Below are 16818 nucleotides of genomic sequence, written 5' to 3'. Positions count from 1 at the left end.
TCCTATCTGTCACTCTCTCTTTCTGCGTGTCAGTGGAAAGCAGTGCAGTACAAACCTTGAAGGTGTCTGCTGTGAGCACCAGTACTGCTGATGTCACATGGAACAGTGTTCCAGGAGCCACAGGTTACAGACTGGCCTGGGGACCAACTCCAGGTGATTTACACTTTCTCTCTCTTTCAGACTTCCTGTTTTGTTTATATGATAAAGGTATGTCCATACTGGTTCTTCTAGTTATACATCTCATGACTCTTGTTTATATAAACGATGTCAATGATGTCCATCCACAGCAAGTTTCAGGTAAAGGCCGTTTCATTTGGTTTCCAATTTAATTCACTTTTATTTACAGGGTCAAATCATAACAGAAGTTATCTCAGGACACTTTACAGATAAAGTAGGTCTAGACCACACTATAATTTACACAGACCCAACAATTCCCTCATACGTGTATTCATCAGTCCATGACAGACTCACTCTGACAGAAGCTTTGAAATGCCACTGCTTTTACACTAGACACATCCACCACATCCTGCCAGTCTGCCAGGAGAATGTGACAGGTGGCATGGTGACTCACTTTGATGAAATACAAATGTTGGGGGAAAAAGGAGGAGGATGTTGTTTCCAGAGAAGGGGACTTTGATGCTGAGCCAGAGTTAAGAGGAATGCCAGGACAGTGAGGAATAATCAAATGCAAGGAAGAGTGACTGTACTGTCAATGTTAATATTTTCAGAGTTTGTTGGTCGGGACCGTCCCAGGCAGGTGGCTCTGAACGGCAGCACCACAGAGTACCAGCTGAGGAATGCAGCCCATGATACTGAGTATGTCCTGTCTCTCTATGTGCTGTTTGGATCTGTGGTGGGGCCTGGTATCAGTGCTACCTTCAGAACTTGTGAGTACCACGATTCAATATATCTCCCATCCACCTGAAGTACCGCTGAGGTTTAGGACTGGTTATAATGCTATATTATCTTGTTCTTTTTGTCTAGAGTCATCTCATTCATCCAGATAGTAGCATGCAAAGGCAAAATATAATGACACAGTGGTGAAGTTGTTTACACCTTTGTGGTGTCTTTGTTTGATTGACAAGCCATGACCTCATTTTAACCACCATCCCTGTCACTTGTAGTACATTTCATTGAGCAAGAGTCAGCAGGGCTGCAAGTTGAAGATGTTACAACAAAAAACACTTTTGTTGTCATAGTTTTCTTCTCTTCTGTGCCACAAAGCTCAAGTAGCGTTATGTAGTGTGTGTCCATACCCTCCATAGAACATCAAATATAAAAGGGTAATTTGTATTGAAAGTGGCCTGAGATTGGTTCACACTCTTTAAAGAGTTAATTTTACACCAGGCTGAAAAACGGTGTTGCACTGCCCTCTCTGGTTGAACGTTTCAATGCCGGGTGTGGTTTGGTGGTTACAGGTGCTCCAGTGTTGCACCTGTAACCACTAAGCTGTGATGTCACAGTTTATTGACACACCCTGGAGTACACTTCTACAACACTGCAGCAGGTTGAGAAGTTAAACCACTGGAGGTCAGCAAATACAAGATTTTCTTTTAAGTTCCTCTTAAAGAAGCCCAGTCAAATGACTTAATGAGTTAAAAAAAATAAAACTATTTAAGAACAACTTAAACAGAGAACTTAAACTTCAATAAATGCTAGTGGCTAATTCTATTGAGCAGCTCTCAGGCCAAGATGCGTTTAATCATGTGAATGGAGAGAAAGGTTAGAAAGAGAGAAAGTAATCTGTTTCATTTCTCATGAATCTTTCTGTTGCATATTATAAAATGAATGATGTCATTAACAGTGTATTTTAATGAACAAATGTAGGTTATTCATGTTCCATTTTCCTCTGTCTCAGCTCCGTTAGGGTATGTGTCCAACTTCAAGGTGTCATCCTACACCAGCACCTCCATAGTTGTGGAGTGGAGTCCCATTGTTGGAGCTACTGAGTACAAACTCTCTTGGAACACAGGTGATATATTTACCCATGTTGTTCTTTGCTCCATCACAATATGGGGATCATTTATATGTTCAGGTCAATCAAAGAAACGTTCTGTTTGTGTACTTGTCATACAACCTGTCAGCTCCTTTAAAGCCTTTAAAAAACGTGAATAGGAATTGAGTGAGTGACAAAAATATCCCACACTGTTTATAATAGTGTGTTGTGTGTATTTGTGTGTCTGTACCTGCATGCTTGCAGGTGATAGCAACCCTCAGTCCCATTACCTGGGCCGCAGTGTTCTTTTCCATCATATCAAAGACCTGAATCCACAGTCCACCTACACAATCACTATCTGTGCAGTGTACGGCAACTCAGAGGGACCAGAAATCTCCTTATCTCAGCTCACAGGTACAGGAAGTGAGGTCTCACACAATGAGGTTTATTTTAATTGATCATGATTCATCTTTAGATCTAAATAGCTCTGTGCAGCTGTGCACCCCAGTGTAATTAAATGGGTAGGGACAGTGAAGTTCCTCATCCCGTGCCACGGCAGCCTCTTGGTGTCTTTGTTTGACTGACAAGTCATGTACTTTGGTCTTCCCATTTTAACCACAGTTCCTGTCATTGTCACTTAAAGTCTGTGTCACCGAGACCAAGCCAGCAGAGCTGCTATCATTTTATCACTGTCACTGTCAAAGTTAGTGTGTTACACCAAGCTTCAAGTGCTAAGTTTATTACTCGGACAAATGTTAGGGTGTGCGAACACCAGCTCATTCAGCTCAGAGATTTTGGATTGCTCTAAATTTAATGATGTTTTTTTATATTAATTTGTATGCATCATGATTGGAACTGATTAGAATGTTGAAAAAAAAAAAACATTTTTGTAGTGATTCTTTTGAGAACACATTTGTTAAATCCCCTGACATGACTATATGGTGTTATTTTTCAGCTGCTGTTTCAGACTCACAGCTAATCCAGGCAGTGAGGGAGGTGAAGGTTGTGGACATTGGAGTCAACTCCTTCACTCTGTCCTGGGGGAAAACACCAGGGGCATCTGGGTACAAAATCTCCTGGATCCCCTTCCTGGGTAAGGGACCACATACACAGTCAACCATGCGTGCTTACACCCTAATACTCACACATGTATGCACACAGATGGACACCCACAGCCATTTAATTCAGTACCTACCAAAGTGTTCTTCATTTAGCCACTTTTTCATTTAGCCACACATTTTATTGACTAAAGATATGAAACATTTTTGGGATATTGGCATCATTTTTTAATCATAACAACTTGTTACTACCATTTTGCACAATTGGTAATTATTTGTAGCTCCTAAAATATCACTGTTTAGACTCCTGTGGCTCATGGCAATAGAGTTGTAACTGTAAATGAGCACACAGCAGTATTGTTTCACAGTCGTATTATCTCTACATGTTGGATTTTATTATTCCCTGCTTCAGGGGGTGATGAAACGTCCCACGTGGTATCTGCTGCTTCCACTACATTTACCATCCACAAGCTGCAGGAGAGCTCAGCTTATAAGATCCAGGTTTCCTCCATGGTGGGCAATAGGGAGGGAAGCCCAGTCCTGCTCACTGCACGTACCTGTGAGTCCTGCTTGCCCAAATCATTGAGGAACAGTATGATATGTTCTCTCAGAGGTTTTTTAGGGAGATATTTATACAATTATACATAACACAAATTGATAGTTTAAATTTGTATTTTAAATCTTGGTGAAAAATCTTCTTTTGAAGTAATGAAAGTTTGTCACCTTAAATGTATCATTTATCACAATCCTGTAGTGGACCATCTTTGGTATAAGCCTCCACAGTTTTCACTCTGACCTTGAGCATTTGTTGAAAAGATAATGATTGTTTTCAGGGGCGATAATGACCTTATTAAGCAGACCGACAAAGGATCCGCATCAAAAACAGCCTTTCGTTAGTGTCATTATCAAATTTGGTGTTTCCTTTATTTATTTGTTGGGTCACAAAGAGCTGTCGACTTGCATCACAACAATCCCTGGCTTCTTGTAAAATGATCCAGATGAGTTCAACATGCTGTATGACCTTTGACTTGTACGTTTTTTTTCAATATTCATGTGTGTCTTTCAGTGGATCTTCCAAAAGTGAATGACTTTGCTGCTCTGAACACTTCAGAGAGCAGCACTGTTCTGAACTGGACACGTGTGGCTGGTGTTTCTGGATACCGTCTCTCCTGGAGGCACATCTCAGGTAAGACCAAGTTTTAACATTTATAAAAGTAATTGTGTGCACATCCCACCTTCTGGCAGATGCAGGACAAATGAGAAATACATTAACAATAAGTGAAAAAAATGTAATGTCCGCAACACTGCTTTAAGCTCCCATATTTAATACAAAGACAATGTTTCGACCCTGCTGGGTCTTCTTCAGGCAAATGGTGGACAGACTTAAAAGACTTAAAGTCTGTTAAAAACCTGTATGAAAGTGTTCTCTTAATTGAGTCATGAGTGGGACTATTAGGCTTTTTAGACCTAATCAAACTAATTGAAGTCACATGTTGGGTCATCTGATTGTAAGGCCTACATATATCCCTTTGTCAAATGTGTCCACCATTTGCCTGAAGAAGACCCAGCAGGGTCGAAACGTTGCCTTTGTATTAAATATGGGAGCTTAAAGCACTTAAAGCAGTGTTGCGGACAAAACCAAGTTTTACCCTTCATTTAGCATCACGTTAACATTCATGCAATTTTCAGTTCATATAACCCAAAAAGGTTTAATTCCCATACAGTGTCAATTTTGTTGCATTGCGCATTGACCCCTGTCATAAGCACTGCTTTGTTTAAAAGTGCCATTGGTTTGAAAATCAATTTTATCAATTGAATAAAGTTAGTACAAAATAAGTACAGAATGACTCTATCGTGTTTATTATTATATGTTTTCAGGGTCCTTCAGGGTTAAAGAGATACGTAGCATGACACAAGTTATTGCATTGTGTATTAAGTCTCAGCATAACCACTCTTTTGTTGAAAAGGGAAATATTAAGAAAAACTAATGTTCATGTTGTATCTTACATGCAGAGTTTTACAAGCTCACTTTTTCTTTGATATGAAGTCAATGTAAAATGAATACCAACATATATATATATATATATATATAAGTAAGTTACTGTTTTGGATTGATGTAATAACTTGTTGCTATGGTTGTTATTGTGTCCACTTTGAAATGCATTACACAATACATCAATAAATGTGCAGGTGTTGCATAATTACCAGTTGATTTATTCCCACTGAACTACAGCTTAATGCAGTATGGCCTTTTATTAAATCATTCATATCACGCATCATTGTATGATGACATATTTATTGATTACCTGATTTGAAAATCACTGTTTCCATTTATTACTGTAGACACATGTATTTCAATACGGAGTCATACTTTCACTGAAATGATAACTCTGCAGCAATAACTTTTTCTTTGTGTTTCTTTTCAGTGTTGGAGACGAAAACAGAGACCCTGGGACCTGGTTTCAACTCCTTTATGATCAGTAATTTGCTGTATGGAAGAACCTATATTTTTACCATCCGACCTTTGTATGGAGAAGTGGAGGGCCCTATAAGCACTATTTATCAGAGAATATGTAAGACATGACTTACTGTAAATGGTTTGATAAGCTCTCTGAAATATCCACGAACCTCTATCTGGCATGCTACTATATGCTTATTGATTGAACAAGATATACTTAATATGGATCTATATTGTTCCACTCATATGCTCATAATGAATATACTCTAATTGAATACATTGATTATTTTGTGTTAAATGCTAAATTGTTTTGTGTTTTGCTCTGTTCTTCCTGCAGGGTGAATCCACACTAAATTACATTGTCATATTTCTGTGGGTTTAAACTTAAATGCATGTTGTATTATGATTTTAACCTCAATACGAAATGACATAGCTGGTGTTCTTCATCAGTAGTCAGGGTAAAAATACCTGCGATTACATCACTGAGTGGGGTGTGGCGCACAAGTCAGTGACACTAGGCTCTAGGTTTTTTGTAATCAGTTATATAATGTCTCTGTGCATCTCAGTGGGACAGGATGGCCTGGGGGTGACAGTCCAGTCTGTGGCAGCCACAGTCGCCCCTCATATCACGACTGCCTCCATCACCGACACTACCGTCACTCACACATCCTCCAGGACCACCCGGCACCCCATCGCTGTGCTACAGCCTAAATCCATAACCACCAAGAAGCCTCCAGGTCAGCCAAGTGTCACTGAAGCCAAAGTAGCTGAAGTCACCTTCCGTCGATTAGCCACACTTAGTGCAGAGACAACAGCTGCACCAAGACCAGGTACGGTTTATATCAAAAAATAGATATTGTTTAAGTTTTATGATCTACAATGAAAATATTCTACATCTTAATTAAGAAATAAAGTCTGTGTATAGTTTTAAGCACAGTATTGCCTTATAATACATATTCAATGGTGAATTGTATTTAAGGTTTGTGTGTTTCTTTGTTTTGTCAGTGTGTGGTAAGACCAAAGCAGACATAGTATTTTTAGTAGATGAGTCCTCCAGCATCGGCGCAAACAACTTTATCAAGATGAAAGACTTCATATTCCGAGTGGCAACTTACTTCCCTATCATTGGTCCTCAGGGCACACAGGTCGGTCTCTCAGTAAAGACTTTCTTTGTTTGATATTGTGGTCACAATATGGCCCTTTGGCCGTAGGCTTGTTAAGTGTGGTAGGGCAATTACAAACTTGACTGGATTGCAGTGATTTTAAATTACAATAGCTGCCGCAAGGGGGGACCTCTAACAATCTTTGTCAATTAAAGGCCATAAAAGCCCAAAAAAGAATAGAAAAAAAACCAAATAGCTGCCGCAAGTTAGCAAACTGCTCCAGTGAGTCTCCTGTGCAAGCCAGTTCCATTAGCAGGAACATCATGTGCAATTATTTCACCAAGTGAGCAGAATCAGATTATGGCACAATAGCACCATATCTTGTAATTGTAAAAAGAAAAAAAAGTGTCAGCCAAGTAAGATGAGGCGCCTGCCTATAAACATGCAAAAACTCTCTTTAATGTATATTATGTGTAAGGGGTATTGATTAGAATGCAATTTAGAACTATAGATTGAAGTCGCACCACTTTCAATTTAGATGACGTTATGATTATGTGTATTTTCTCTCAGATAGCTGTAGTTCATTACAGTGATGAGCCTCGAATTGAATTCCATCTAAGAGACTTCAAAGACAGAAACTCTGTGCTCAGGGCGCTCAGAGCCCTGCATTATGGAGGGGGCAACACCAAAACAGGTTAGTGACACTCACACAAATGTGCACACTACTCTGCCACCTGTCATCCAATGGCAGATCATTCCTATAACACTGTTAAGGTTCTGCTGTTGATGTCACTGCCTCTAACAGCTGAGCTCTAACACGCTGGTGGACAGATAATATGCTGTTCTTGGTCCTACTACCATATAGATGTATTAATACTGACTGCTGACGTATTATTATACGTGATTATCTAATCAAGTCATGTAAATAAATTAAAAATATAATTGCATGTGTTTCAATAAACATTACAGAGATTTATAAATATCATCCCTTTAGAGTAAAACTCTCCCAGAAGTTTCAGTATTTACTCTTAATACTTTTGTGTACTCTCAGGAAAAGGCATCAGCTACGTTCTGCAGGAACTGTTCCAGGAGTCTCTGGGGATGAGGCAGGATGTGGCCCATGTTCTGGTTCTGATTACAGATGGCAGGGCCCAGGATAATGTGGTGCCACCCTCTAGAATTGCACGTGCTCTGGGTCAGTAAAAGTTATTGTAAAGCCTTCAAAATGGTTTTACTGTAGCCAAAAATGTAAACTTTAAAGACTATAAAAAAAGAAATGGGAAGATTTCGCCTGGATTATCATGCTTTGGATCTGTTTTTCTCCAGGTGTCAGTGTCCTGGCAGTTGGAGTTTCCAATGCAGACATTGAGGAGCTGAATAAGATAGCAGCGCCCACCAGCTACAAAAATATCTTCTACTCACCAACCTTTGATGACTTCCCTTCCATAGAGAGAGAATTTATTAATATCATCTGTAGTGAAGAACTCCTCTCCGAGTTCAAACTAAATGCTGAGGCAAGACACAAACAGAGCAAAAATATTGTCCGTTGCATTTTTTTCTTTCTGTGTTATTACACTGAGATATGTTATATTTCAATCACACTTACTGAGAAGACATTTTAAACAACCTCTTATATTCATGCAATTTAAGCCCATCTTTACAAATGGCATGTATGTGTTTTAGGTAATACTCACTATACTAAAGTTGCAAATTTAAAGTAAATGCACCTAGAAGACGATCTAAACCACCTCTGGAGATGATCAGGCATGCATAGTGACCCTGTATAACATAAATGTAAATGTAATCACTATTTTAATTGACTCACAAGGACCCTGTAGGAAGGAATACTGCAGCTGTCTTGACATTTTGATGTCAGAGCAGTGGAAGGGTGTGACTTTCACACAGCTATCTCTGCCACTTAATTCTGCATTATGTCAGTGTATTACTTTTTCCTCATGTCCATTTTTAGTCAGCTCAGTTGGACAGCCCGACTGAAGACCCAGAGGAGCTGCTTAAGCCTCAGGGTCCCTGCTCCTCCCAGTGTGTGAAGGTTGGTACTTCAAAAACAAAATCCTCATTCTCCTCCTGTCACTTTCATCATCATCATTATCATATCAGTCATAGTGCAACCAATTAAATGTCTCTGATAGGTGCTGACATTTATCTGAATTTCTCACATTAACAGTTGTTTGATTGAGTTTTCTGTCTTAATAATACAACTATTAATCATATAAATTTTTTGTTTATCCAGGGCCAGAAAGGGGAAAAGGTGAGTTCATTGAATTGTGTTAAATTGATTTAGAACTGTACGCAAAAGCATTGTTATTTATTTTCTGTATTCCTTATCCCTCATTCTCTCAGGGAGATGGTTCTGGTCTCGGCGGTCTGGTATGTTTTATCAAGTTTTCTTCTCTACATTATGGCACATGTTAAGTGATAATACTTTGTTACCACTAGGACATTTCCATACATTCTCCACTGTCCCCTCTGTATCCTGCGTTAATGTGTCCTCATTGCTATTAATTAAACTTTATTATCTTTATTATTCACTTTTAGAATAACTTGTAGTCTTTGTTTTGTTTATGTAGAGATTTAGGCAAATCCCTGGACAGTATGATCCATTCACTCCTTCCAAAGGAGAGAAGGGAGAAAGGGTAAGAATCAACACACACACACACACACACACACACACACACACACACACACACACACACATAAAACATGCACACAATACACTCTACCACCATTGTCATTGTTAACTGTCAAGATTACCTTACCCGTCCACTGTCTTTTTGGCTGTATACATTTTACGACACTAGGTCATACAAGCAAAAGTATTAAATAGTGTTTTTTATTTGGTCTACCTCCAATGAAATAAATTGTGAAGAAATGTTCTCATTTGCACATTGTGCACTGTCTGGAACTACTACTAATTACAAATAAAGAGAGAGTTGGCCAGCATTAGTCACAGTCAGTGATAGAGGGCTACAGTATATCACACAAAAATGAATGAAGTAAAATCATTTCCATTTTCTTATTCTACATTTGAATACAATTTCACCACATTACAATGAGGTGGCATTTACTTTAACTACATTAATGATGTCTTACATTTTTCAATATATCAAAGCAGAATAAATAAACAATAAAAATATGCAGGTAATGCCTGCCAGGTAATTCATTTGAACTGTATCCAATCTCACAATCGTGCTGTGACTGTATGGGTGAGTGTGGCTTTGCTGTGTATGTCTATTATTATATTTTCCAGCACAGACCATAATGTTTTAATATGACAGGGGCCTCCTGCAACAGATGGTGTACCTGGGTTGCCAGGACGACCAGGGAGAACTGGACCCCCAGGTTCTGCCGGCCAAAGGGTAACTAAATAAAAAAAAGAAAAAAGAAAAAGAATCCTTACACTGACGTGGTTAAAGTTAATCTCATTTAGATCTGACTCTGAAAATTATATTTGTTCTTTTTTTCAGGGCTCGCAAGGCATACCAGGTGATATGGTAAGAATACATTCAAAACCTTTTCAATGGAGCATCACATCAGCTGGCTAAAACTTGCTAAAGATCGCTAAATGTGATGTCCCATCTTTTGCTGCAAATATCACCTGTTTCCATTTCCACTGTGGACTTAATAAATAAAGTATCAAAACTATAGCTTAATTCAAGGAGGAGAAAAGATGCTAACAGGAGGTATTCCTCTGCATTGAGCAACTTTTACTTTGTCCTTTAACATCAGACAGGAAGTGATGTTTTAAATACACCATTTCAGTGCATTTTTGCCTTTACTACTGTATGAGATGGGGAGGAGAGGGGACACAAAATGAGGGGAAAGTATAGAGGAATGTTGTATGCTGTATAGATTGTAAAGCCATTTGAGGCAAATTTATGATTTTCAGCTACATATATAAAACATTGATTTCACTTTGATTCTGGTTTTGACCTGGTTTAATAACATGGGTTGGTGACATGCAACAAAGACCCTCAGAATTGTGATTACTGTACATGGTAAGCATCTGGAAACCCCTAAACTCACCATTAAACTTTTTCATGTTTTCTATACAAAAATTAATTGTTTAATATTGTATATATCCATCTAATAATTGCTCTTCATGTTTCTTTAAATGGCAGGGTCCACCTGGAAGCACTGGTCCAAAGGGACAGAGGGGAGAAAGAGTAAGTCTAACGTGTCTTTCATTTAGGCTGATTGCTTTCTGCTAAGATTTGAGCTCATGACACAGTTGTCTGCTGGATTTATCTACTTTTGTGAAAGGGATTTGAGTGCTACAACAACAACAGCCAAGAATGTAAATGCTCTATTGTGTAGGTATCCATGTTTTTGTTTTTTGTGTTTCCATTTAGGGAGAGCCTGGATATGTTATAGCTGGCACAGACGCAAATTTTGTTCCTGGACGAAAAGGAGAGCCAGGATCTTCAGTGAGTCCTCAAAAAAACTCTTTAGGAGTCTTTCAAACAGTGAACTTTAGGACAACTCAAAAACTAATCACTGCATGTTACAGGGACCCCAGGGGCCTCCTGGTGTATCAGGGGTCAATGGCGCTCCAGGCCTACCTGGCCAGCCAGGACCAACAGGGTCACCAGGAATATCTGTCAAGGTAACGTAAACAGATTTAAAATTCAAAGTAAAAAGAAAAGCAGAACAATGTGCAAGCAAAGTAAACATTTATGGGCTTTAATCCCATATTGCAATGATGATCTTGTATTATTGTCATGGTATCATATTACATCATGCACTGTCAGCGCGACCTACAGTAATCACTATGAAGTGTCAGAAAATTCTTAACCAGAGTTGTTTTTATTGATTGCACTTTGTAGGGAGATCCTGGGGAGGTGGGAGCAAAAGTAAGTATAAAAGCTGTTTTCAGTCTTTTTAAAAAGTTGTACTGCAAAAACAATTTTACAGCATAAATATAATGCATCATAAATTGCCTACTTGCATATTAGGCCTATTTTGAATGCCTCAGAATCAGATGTTACTAGTTATGAAAAATTCATTGTTTCATTTTTATCTGATAATACTTCCATTATTTTCGAAAAGGGTTTACGTGGGAAGCAGGGCGTGAAAGGAGACAAAGGAGAGTCGGGAAAAGATGTAAGCGCATTGTTGATAAAATGTTTGGAAGTCGCAAAAGACATTGCATAACCCAATTGAAAGATAATTCAGAGTTGCCTACTGAAAGTGTTTTTTTTTTTCTCTTCTCTTTGTTTCCTTCTTCCTGTCTCTCACATCCAAACTCTGATATACACGCACACATATTCCATCTACTGCAGGGTATTGCAGGTTTGCCTGGTCCCGTTGGCATTGATGGGGTGCCAGGGTTACCAGGTCAGAAAGGAGAGCAGGTAAAGGTGTCATTAATAAAAATAAATTACACATTTTGAACCAGTCTACTTAAAATAATTGAATATAAGACTGAATAACTTGCCTGATAAATATTCTTATTTTGCAGGGTATAGAAGGAATTGGCATACAAGGTATTCAAGGTCCTCGTGGAGAGCCTGGAGAGAAGGTACATTGCAATGAACTTAAAAAGAAAAAAATCAACCAGAAATATAGAGTATTTTTTAGTACAGTACATGTTTTTCATAAGTTGTTTGTTCATTGTCCACAGCATCACTAATATAATGAGAACAACAGACTAATTGTCTTATGGGACAGATTGTTAAGGTGGAACAGGATTGCTCTGGATGCATTAATATAAAAATCCCATTTTTGTTTCAGTGTTTGAACTGTTGTTTTGCAGGGAAATATTGGCTTAACAGGACCAGTTGGCCCAAAGGTAACAACATTGAAAAGAACATTTGAACATAACAAAAGTCTGTTTATTCTGAATGTGACATGTTTCAGTAAAAATCCCCAAACCTGTTTGTAAAAGAAAATTTGTTATTAATCTTTTAAGGGTGACCGTGGAGAGCAGGGCATCCAAGGAATCATCGGACCACGGGTGTGCACTTCATCATTATCTCCTGTTCAATAGCAAGCAATGAGTTCCTGCATATTTTACCCTCAAATGCATATGAATTAACTCCAGCTTAGTCTCATGAGACGAAACCTGTTTACCTGAGGGCGAATATTGTGTAAGAATCAATGATGAAAGAATTCAGAGCCAGTGATTTATTTTTACCTGCAGGGAAAGAAGGGACTCAAAGGGGAGCAGGGGGACAAGGTGAGTTCATCCCACACACATCTCCACTCTCTCTTCAGTAGGCTGAAAATATTCGCACTATAATTAATATAAAGAATCAATTTAATTCAGCCAAGTGTCAGGCTAGTAGTTATTTAATTTAAACTGGTGCCGCACTGGAACAAAAATGTGTGCATGCATATTTGTGCAGTTTTCAGAGTTGAATAATAAAATGCATGCTTGTTTTTTCAGGGAGAAGGAGGAGAGATGGGACCAATAGGACCACAAGGACCCACGGTGAGTGAGGATTACATCTTATAGAATGTGGCTTAAGTTAACAATATACACATTTTAGCAAGTTGAAGTTAATATTTTTAAGTGCTGAGACAAAATATTCCTTACAATTACTTATAACTTCTATGTATTTGCATACTGCCTGCACACTGGAACATGTCAGCATGTCCCACTAAACCAACATAATCATAATTACTTCCACTGACTCACCTAAGCATATTAAAATCAACTTTTGAATTCCTTTTTGATTACAAAGATAGCCTGAGGCAGAAGCAATATATTCATTGAGCTGGGACCAAATGGCTGGAAATACCAGCAATACACAATATGGTAACTGTTTTCTAGCGCCTCCAAACAGACATTTAGATGATGATGATGATGATGATGATGATGATAAATGAACAAATGAGGAAGCCATTTTTTTTTTAGCTTTTCAAGATAAGGCTCGTTTAGAGATGGTTATGATTACATACGATCATGCGCGAAATTGTCAAACCTCAGTGGGCATCTTTATCAAATAGGCAATTTCGCCCTGCATCACTGATTTTTAATTTGAGGCAGCATAATCCTTTGGAAGTGACTATCCCAAAAAAAAGCCGTCATGAGGACCATCTCTGTGTCTTTTTGTAAATTCGAAAACTTCAAGCTTTGAACATAATGGATAATAAAGTGCTGGTTAACAGAAGAAAGCAGAGAGTGGTGGGTAATGTTTGTAGGGTGTTTAAGAATTTATGATAGCTGGAAGTTAATTAGGAAATAACAAGAGTTTTGTTTAGAGTTGGCCCAAAATATAGAGTAACAATTATAACATGAAATAGCAACACATAATTCAGATTATTATTATTTAATTTTTATAATTTCATATTATTTGATTTTTCCAGGGGCTGACGGGGCCATTGGGGTTAAAAGGAGATGAGGGTCCAAGAGGAGCCCCTGGAGATCCTGCCAAGGGTGTAAGAAAACAAAAACTCATTTAAACTTAATAATAAAATAAAAGCACTTGATACTCAGTCTTCTTTTTCCCATCACAACAGATAATTGGCCCAACTGGAAAAAAGGGTGCCAGGGTAAGTAACCAACTTTTATTTATCCGGGAAAATGTTTTTTGTGGCCACATGCATCACCGTGGTTCCCATATTTTTACACACTTTTGCACATTGCATTTTATTGTAAGTACGCACAATCCTTAAATGCAACAAGGGAAGAAGGCTTAAATCCACTGAAGTGGAAGATAGTAGAAGTAGTTATTTTGTTAAGAGTTTAACACACAGTCAGTGGCCTGGTAACATGATTTAGATGTTGCCAAACTCTGATTGGTGCATGGAAATATGTGACATCAGGTTTTTCCAGCTGAGAGAAACACAAATACAGAAATCTCTCATTTAAAATCACCAAAACTCTCTACCTTTTGATGATTCCACATTTAAATTTTATTTCTTCTTGTGCAAACAACTTTGCCCCTGATTCCAGGAGGCTCTGTGCAATCCAGCCAGTTAGAATGATAATTCAAAATATATGTATGTGTTCCAGTTGACTATGAGCTCTGGATGTTGTTTTTTTTGTTTCTTTTTTATTTGGATCCACCAAACAAGGTTTCACTCAACCAATAAGATTACTCATGGCTCCAGAGAAGCTGTTCCTCCAAGAAATATTTCTATATTTACATCTTCATTATTAAAAGGTCTGCACTGGTCTTCATCTGTTGGCCACTGAGCTGCTCGACTACAGACTTGGACTTTGACAAGTTGTTGAGGGGGAGGAAAGTGCTCGCTGCCGCTGGTTAGGTTTTTCCAATTAGTCCAAAGATTACATTTTTTGTCACAACCTCACATGTATGTCCAAGTTTTTTGCATTTTATTTATCTTAACTGGCTTATAATAAGTCAGTCAGCCAGAGGGAAATGATTCTCTTAATGTTTTATTCTGTCGGGACATTGTTAATTAATTAGTCTGTGTATTTCTTACACACTCAGTCCTCTGGTTCCGCTTATCAAACACAATTAAGATTTTCTCTCATTAGCTTTTGAAGGGGACTGAAGGCTCCACTGAATGGGACGTCTTATAATCTCAGTCCACAGGGTGCCATTTAAAGTGAAGCGTTTTGTTTTGTTTTGTGTTGTGTGGCGTCGTGACAAATCATGTTGATTGACATTCTGTGTATGTGTGCATGTGTGTGCATATTTCCTGTTTGTCAGGGAGACATTGGTCCAGTCGGCCCCACAGGCCCCCAGGGAATAAAGGGTGAACAAGGAAACAAAGGAGAGAAGGTTAATAAGAAATACTGTACATCATGCTTGCATTTTGTCACTTTTCATGTTAATATAAGAATGGAGTGAATATCTGTTGCTGCAGTGTAGAATAGCTTTATATACAGTATGGGTATGATTTGTTTTGATGTGTGCAGGGCAGTCCTGGTTTTGGGATTCCAGGACAGCGGGGACCAAAGGGAGAAAATGGCGAGAGGGTGAGTCACCTGAAAAAGTGGGATCACTCATGTTCTCATCATATAATACTGAAGCAGAAAACAGCTGTTCATTGCTATTATATTTATGTTTTATCCTATTTTATCATTCACAGGGAAATGTTGGTTTGTCTGGAAAACCTGGACCAAAAGTCAGTAAAGTATTTTGCTTAAAGCTGCTCTAATCAATACTTTTATATGAGCAATGAGTCAAACGCCAATGTGTGATGTGAAAGCGGCCACTAGTAGTGAAAAACCCACAGAACTATCACCTGACCTTGCAGTTATCCTAAATCCTACAGAGGTTTATTTTTAGTATCTTTCAGCTTAGTAGTTTAGTCAAGATTTAGTGGTTTTAGATTTTTTGCTCAGTGTGCAAATACTGTAGACAACTGGCTATACATTAGCCCCCTAGTGGCACAATTTATTTTTTTATTATTATATAATGGATTTTCAGATTTTGATCAAAGTCCACTACAAGCACGTTGTATGTATGTATGTATGTATGTATGTATGTATTAATGAGGTTGTTAAACAGATGTCATGTGTTTGTCCAGGGGCACGATGGCTCCAAAGGTGACAAAGGGGCGGCTGGGTTATCCGGCAATCCTGGAGAACCAGGATTAAGAGGTAAAGATGTAAGTAAATCCTGTGTGGCTGTTGCAGCAATGATACAAGTTGTTTGTACAATACAGTACAATTCAGATGTGTGTTCCTTACCAGGGTTTATTTAGAAAACATTACATCAGGAGAAAGCACATAGTATTAATTAAAACATAAGACATAGGAATAAACGTTTGGACAAGTCAGAATATATGTGATATGTACAGATAAAAGGATACATTTCAACTTGAGCTCAGGAAAATGTATTTAAATGTAAAATTGGTGACCATGACTTTGTGTGTAGGGTGCACCGGGAACTAAAGGAGACCAAGGATCTAAGGTACAGTCAGCATGTTACCGTGATGATTCAGTTTGTTTTGTTGTTCAGGAGGTTAGCTACTTCTATGATGATTTATAATCAATACAGTCTCTTACTAGATTTACGAACTCTAAGTTATAATGTTGTTTTGTCTTTCACAGGGTGAACTAGGACCACCTGGAGAGCCTGGTGAAAGAGGAATTAGGGTATTTATTTTGAGTTTTCCTATACTAAAGGCAGCAATATACAATACACATAAACATAAATAAACATACAAAAAATACCCCCCATAACAACAACGAAGACAAAAGCTTTCTTATAAAAACATACATTCTGAAGTTTTTTTTATGAAGTTACATGCAATCACCGCAGTACAAATCTGCGGTGATTGCATGTCTGACTAGAAGGCCATTCTACTCACCATCTGTGTCAT

General features: G+C 38.3%; 1 protein-coding gene across 4 annotated transcripts in view; it reads left to right on the top strand.

The window, feature by feature from the left end:
• col7a1l (collagen type VII alpha 1-like) overlaps window positions 1-16818 on the top strand; it is a 61366-nt gene that overhangs the window by 14702 nt on the left and 29846 nt on the right. For all 4 annotated transcript variants that reach the window (XM_035996211.1, XM_035996212.1, XM_035996213.1 and 1 more), the window contains exons 13-50: window positions 34-153; window positions 729-887; window positions 1859-1972; window positions 2201-2350; window positions 2892-3029; window positions 3407-3553; window positions 4061-4180; window positions 5421-5567; window positions 6019-6282; window positions 6458-6597; window positions 7126-7249; window positions 7607-7750; window positions 7882-8069; window positions 8525-8605; window positions 8807-8824; window positions 8917-8943; window positions 9144-9209; window positions 9852-9932; window positions 10041-10067; window positions 10695-10739; window positions 10926-11000; window positions 11084-11179; window positions 11400-11426; window positions 11623-11676; window positions 11856-11927; window positions 12035-12094; window positions 12329-12364; window positions 12485-12529; window positions 12716-12751; window positions 12962-13006; window positions 13885-13956; window positions 14038-14070; window positions 15198-15269; window positions 15407-15466; window positions 15580-15615; window positions 16021-16101; window positions 16371-16406; window positions 16547-16591. In XM_035996211.1, the coding sequence (XP_035852104.1) occupies window positions 34-153; window positions 729-887; window positions 1859-1972; window positions 2201-2350; window positions 2892-3029; window positions 3407-3553; window positions 4061-4180; window positions 5421-5567; window positions 6019-6282; window positions 6458-6597; window positions 7126-7249; window positions 7607-7750; window positions 7882-8069; window positions 8525-8605; window positions 8807-8824; window positions 8917-8943; window positions 9144-9209; window positions 9852-9932; window positions 10041-10067; window positions 10695-10739; window positions 10926-11000; window positions 11084-11179; window positions 11400-11426; window positions 11623-11676; window positions 11856-11927; window positions 12035-12094; window positions 12329-12364; window positions 12485-12529; window positions 12716-12751; window positions 12962-13006; window positions 13885-13956; window positions 14038-14070; window positions 15198-15269; window positions 15407-15466; window positions 15580-15615; window positions 16021-16101; window positions 16371-16406; window positions 16547-16591 (3281 nt within the window). The remainder of the gene's footprint in view (window positions 1-33; window positions 154-728; window positions 888-1858; window positions 1973-2200; window positions 2351-2891; window positions 3030-3406; window positions 3554-4060; window positions 4181-5420; window positions 5568-6018; window positions 6283-6457; window positions 6598-7125; window positions 7250-7606; window positions 7751-7881; window positions 8070-8524; window positions 8606-8806; window positions 8825-8916; window positions 8944-9143; window positions 9210-9851; window positions 9933-10040; window positions 10068-10694; window positions 10740-10925; window positions 11001-11083; window positions 11180-11399; window positions 11427-11622; window positions 11677-11855; window positions 11928-12034; window positions 12095-12328; window positions 12365-12484; window positions 12530-12715; window positions 12752-12961; window positions 13007-13884; window positions 13957-14037; window positions 14071-15197; window positions 15270-15406; window positions 15467-15579; window positions 15616-16020; window positions 16102-16370; window positions 16407-16546; window positions 16592-16818) is intronic.

The sequence above is a fragment of the Sander lucioperca genome, chromosome 20 (genome assembly GCF_008315115.2).
Source record: "Sander lucioperca isolate FBNREF2018 chromosome 20, SLUC_FBN_1.2, whole genome shotgun sequence".
NCBI classification, from domain to species: domain Eukaryota; kingdom Metazoa; phylum Chordata; class Actinopteri; order Perciformes; family Percidae; genus Sander; species Sander lucioperca.
The sequence above is the reverse complement of the archived record's forward strand: the minus strand, read 5'-3'. Positions and strand labels throughout refer to the sequence as shown.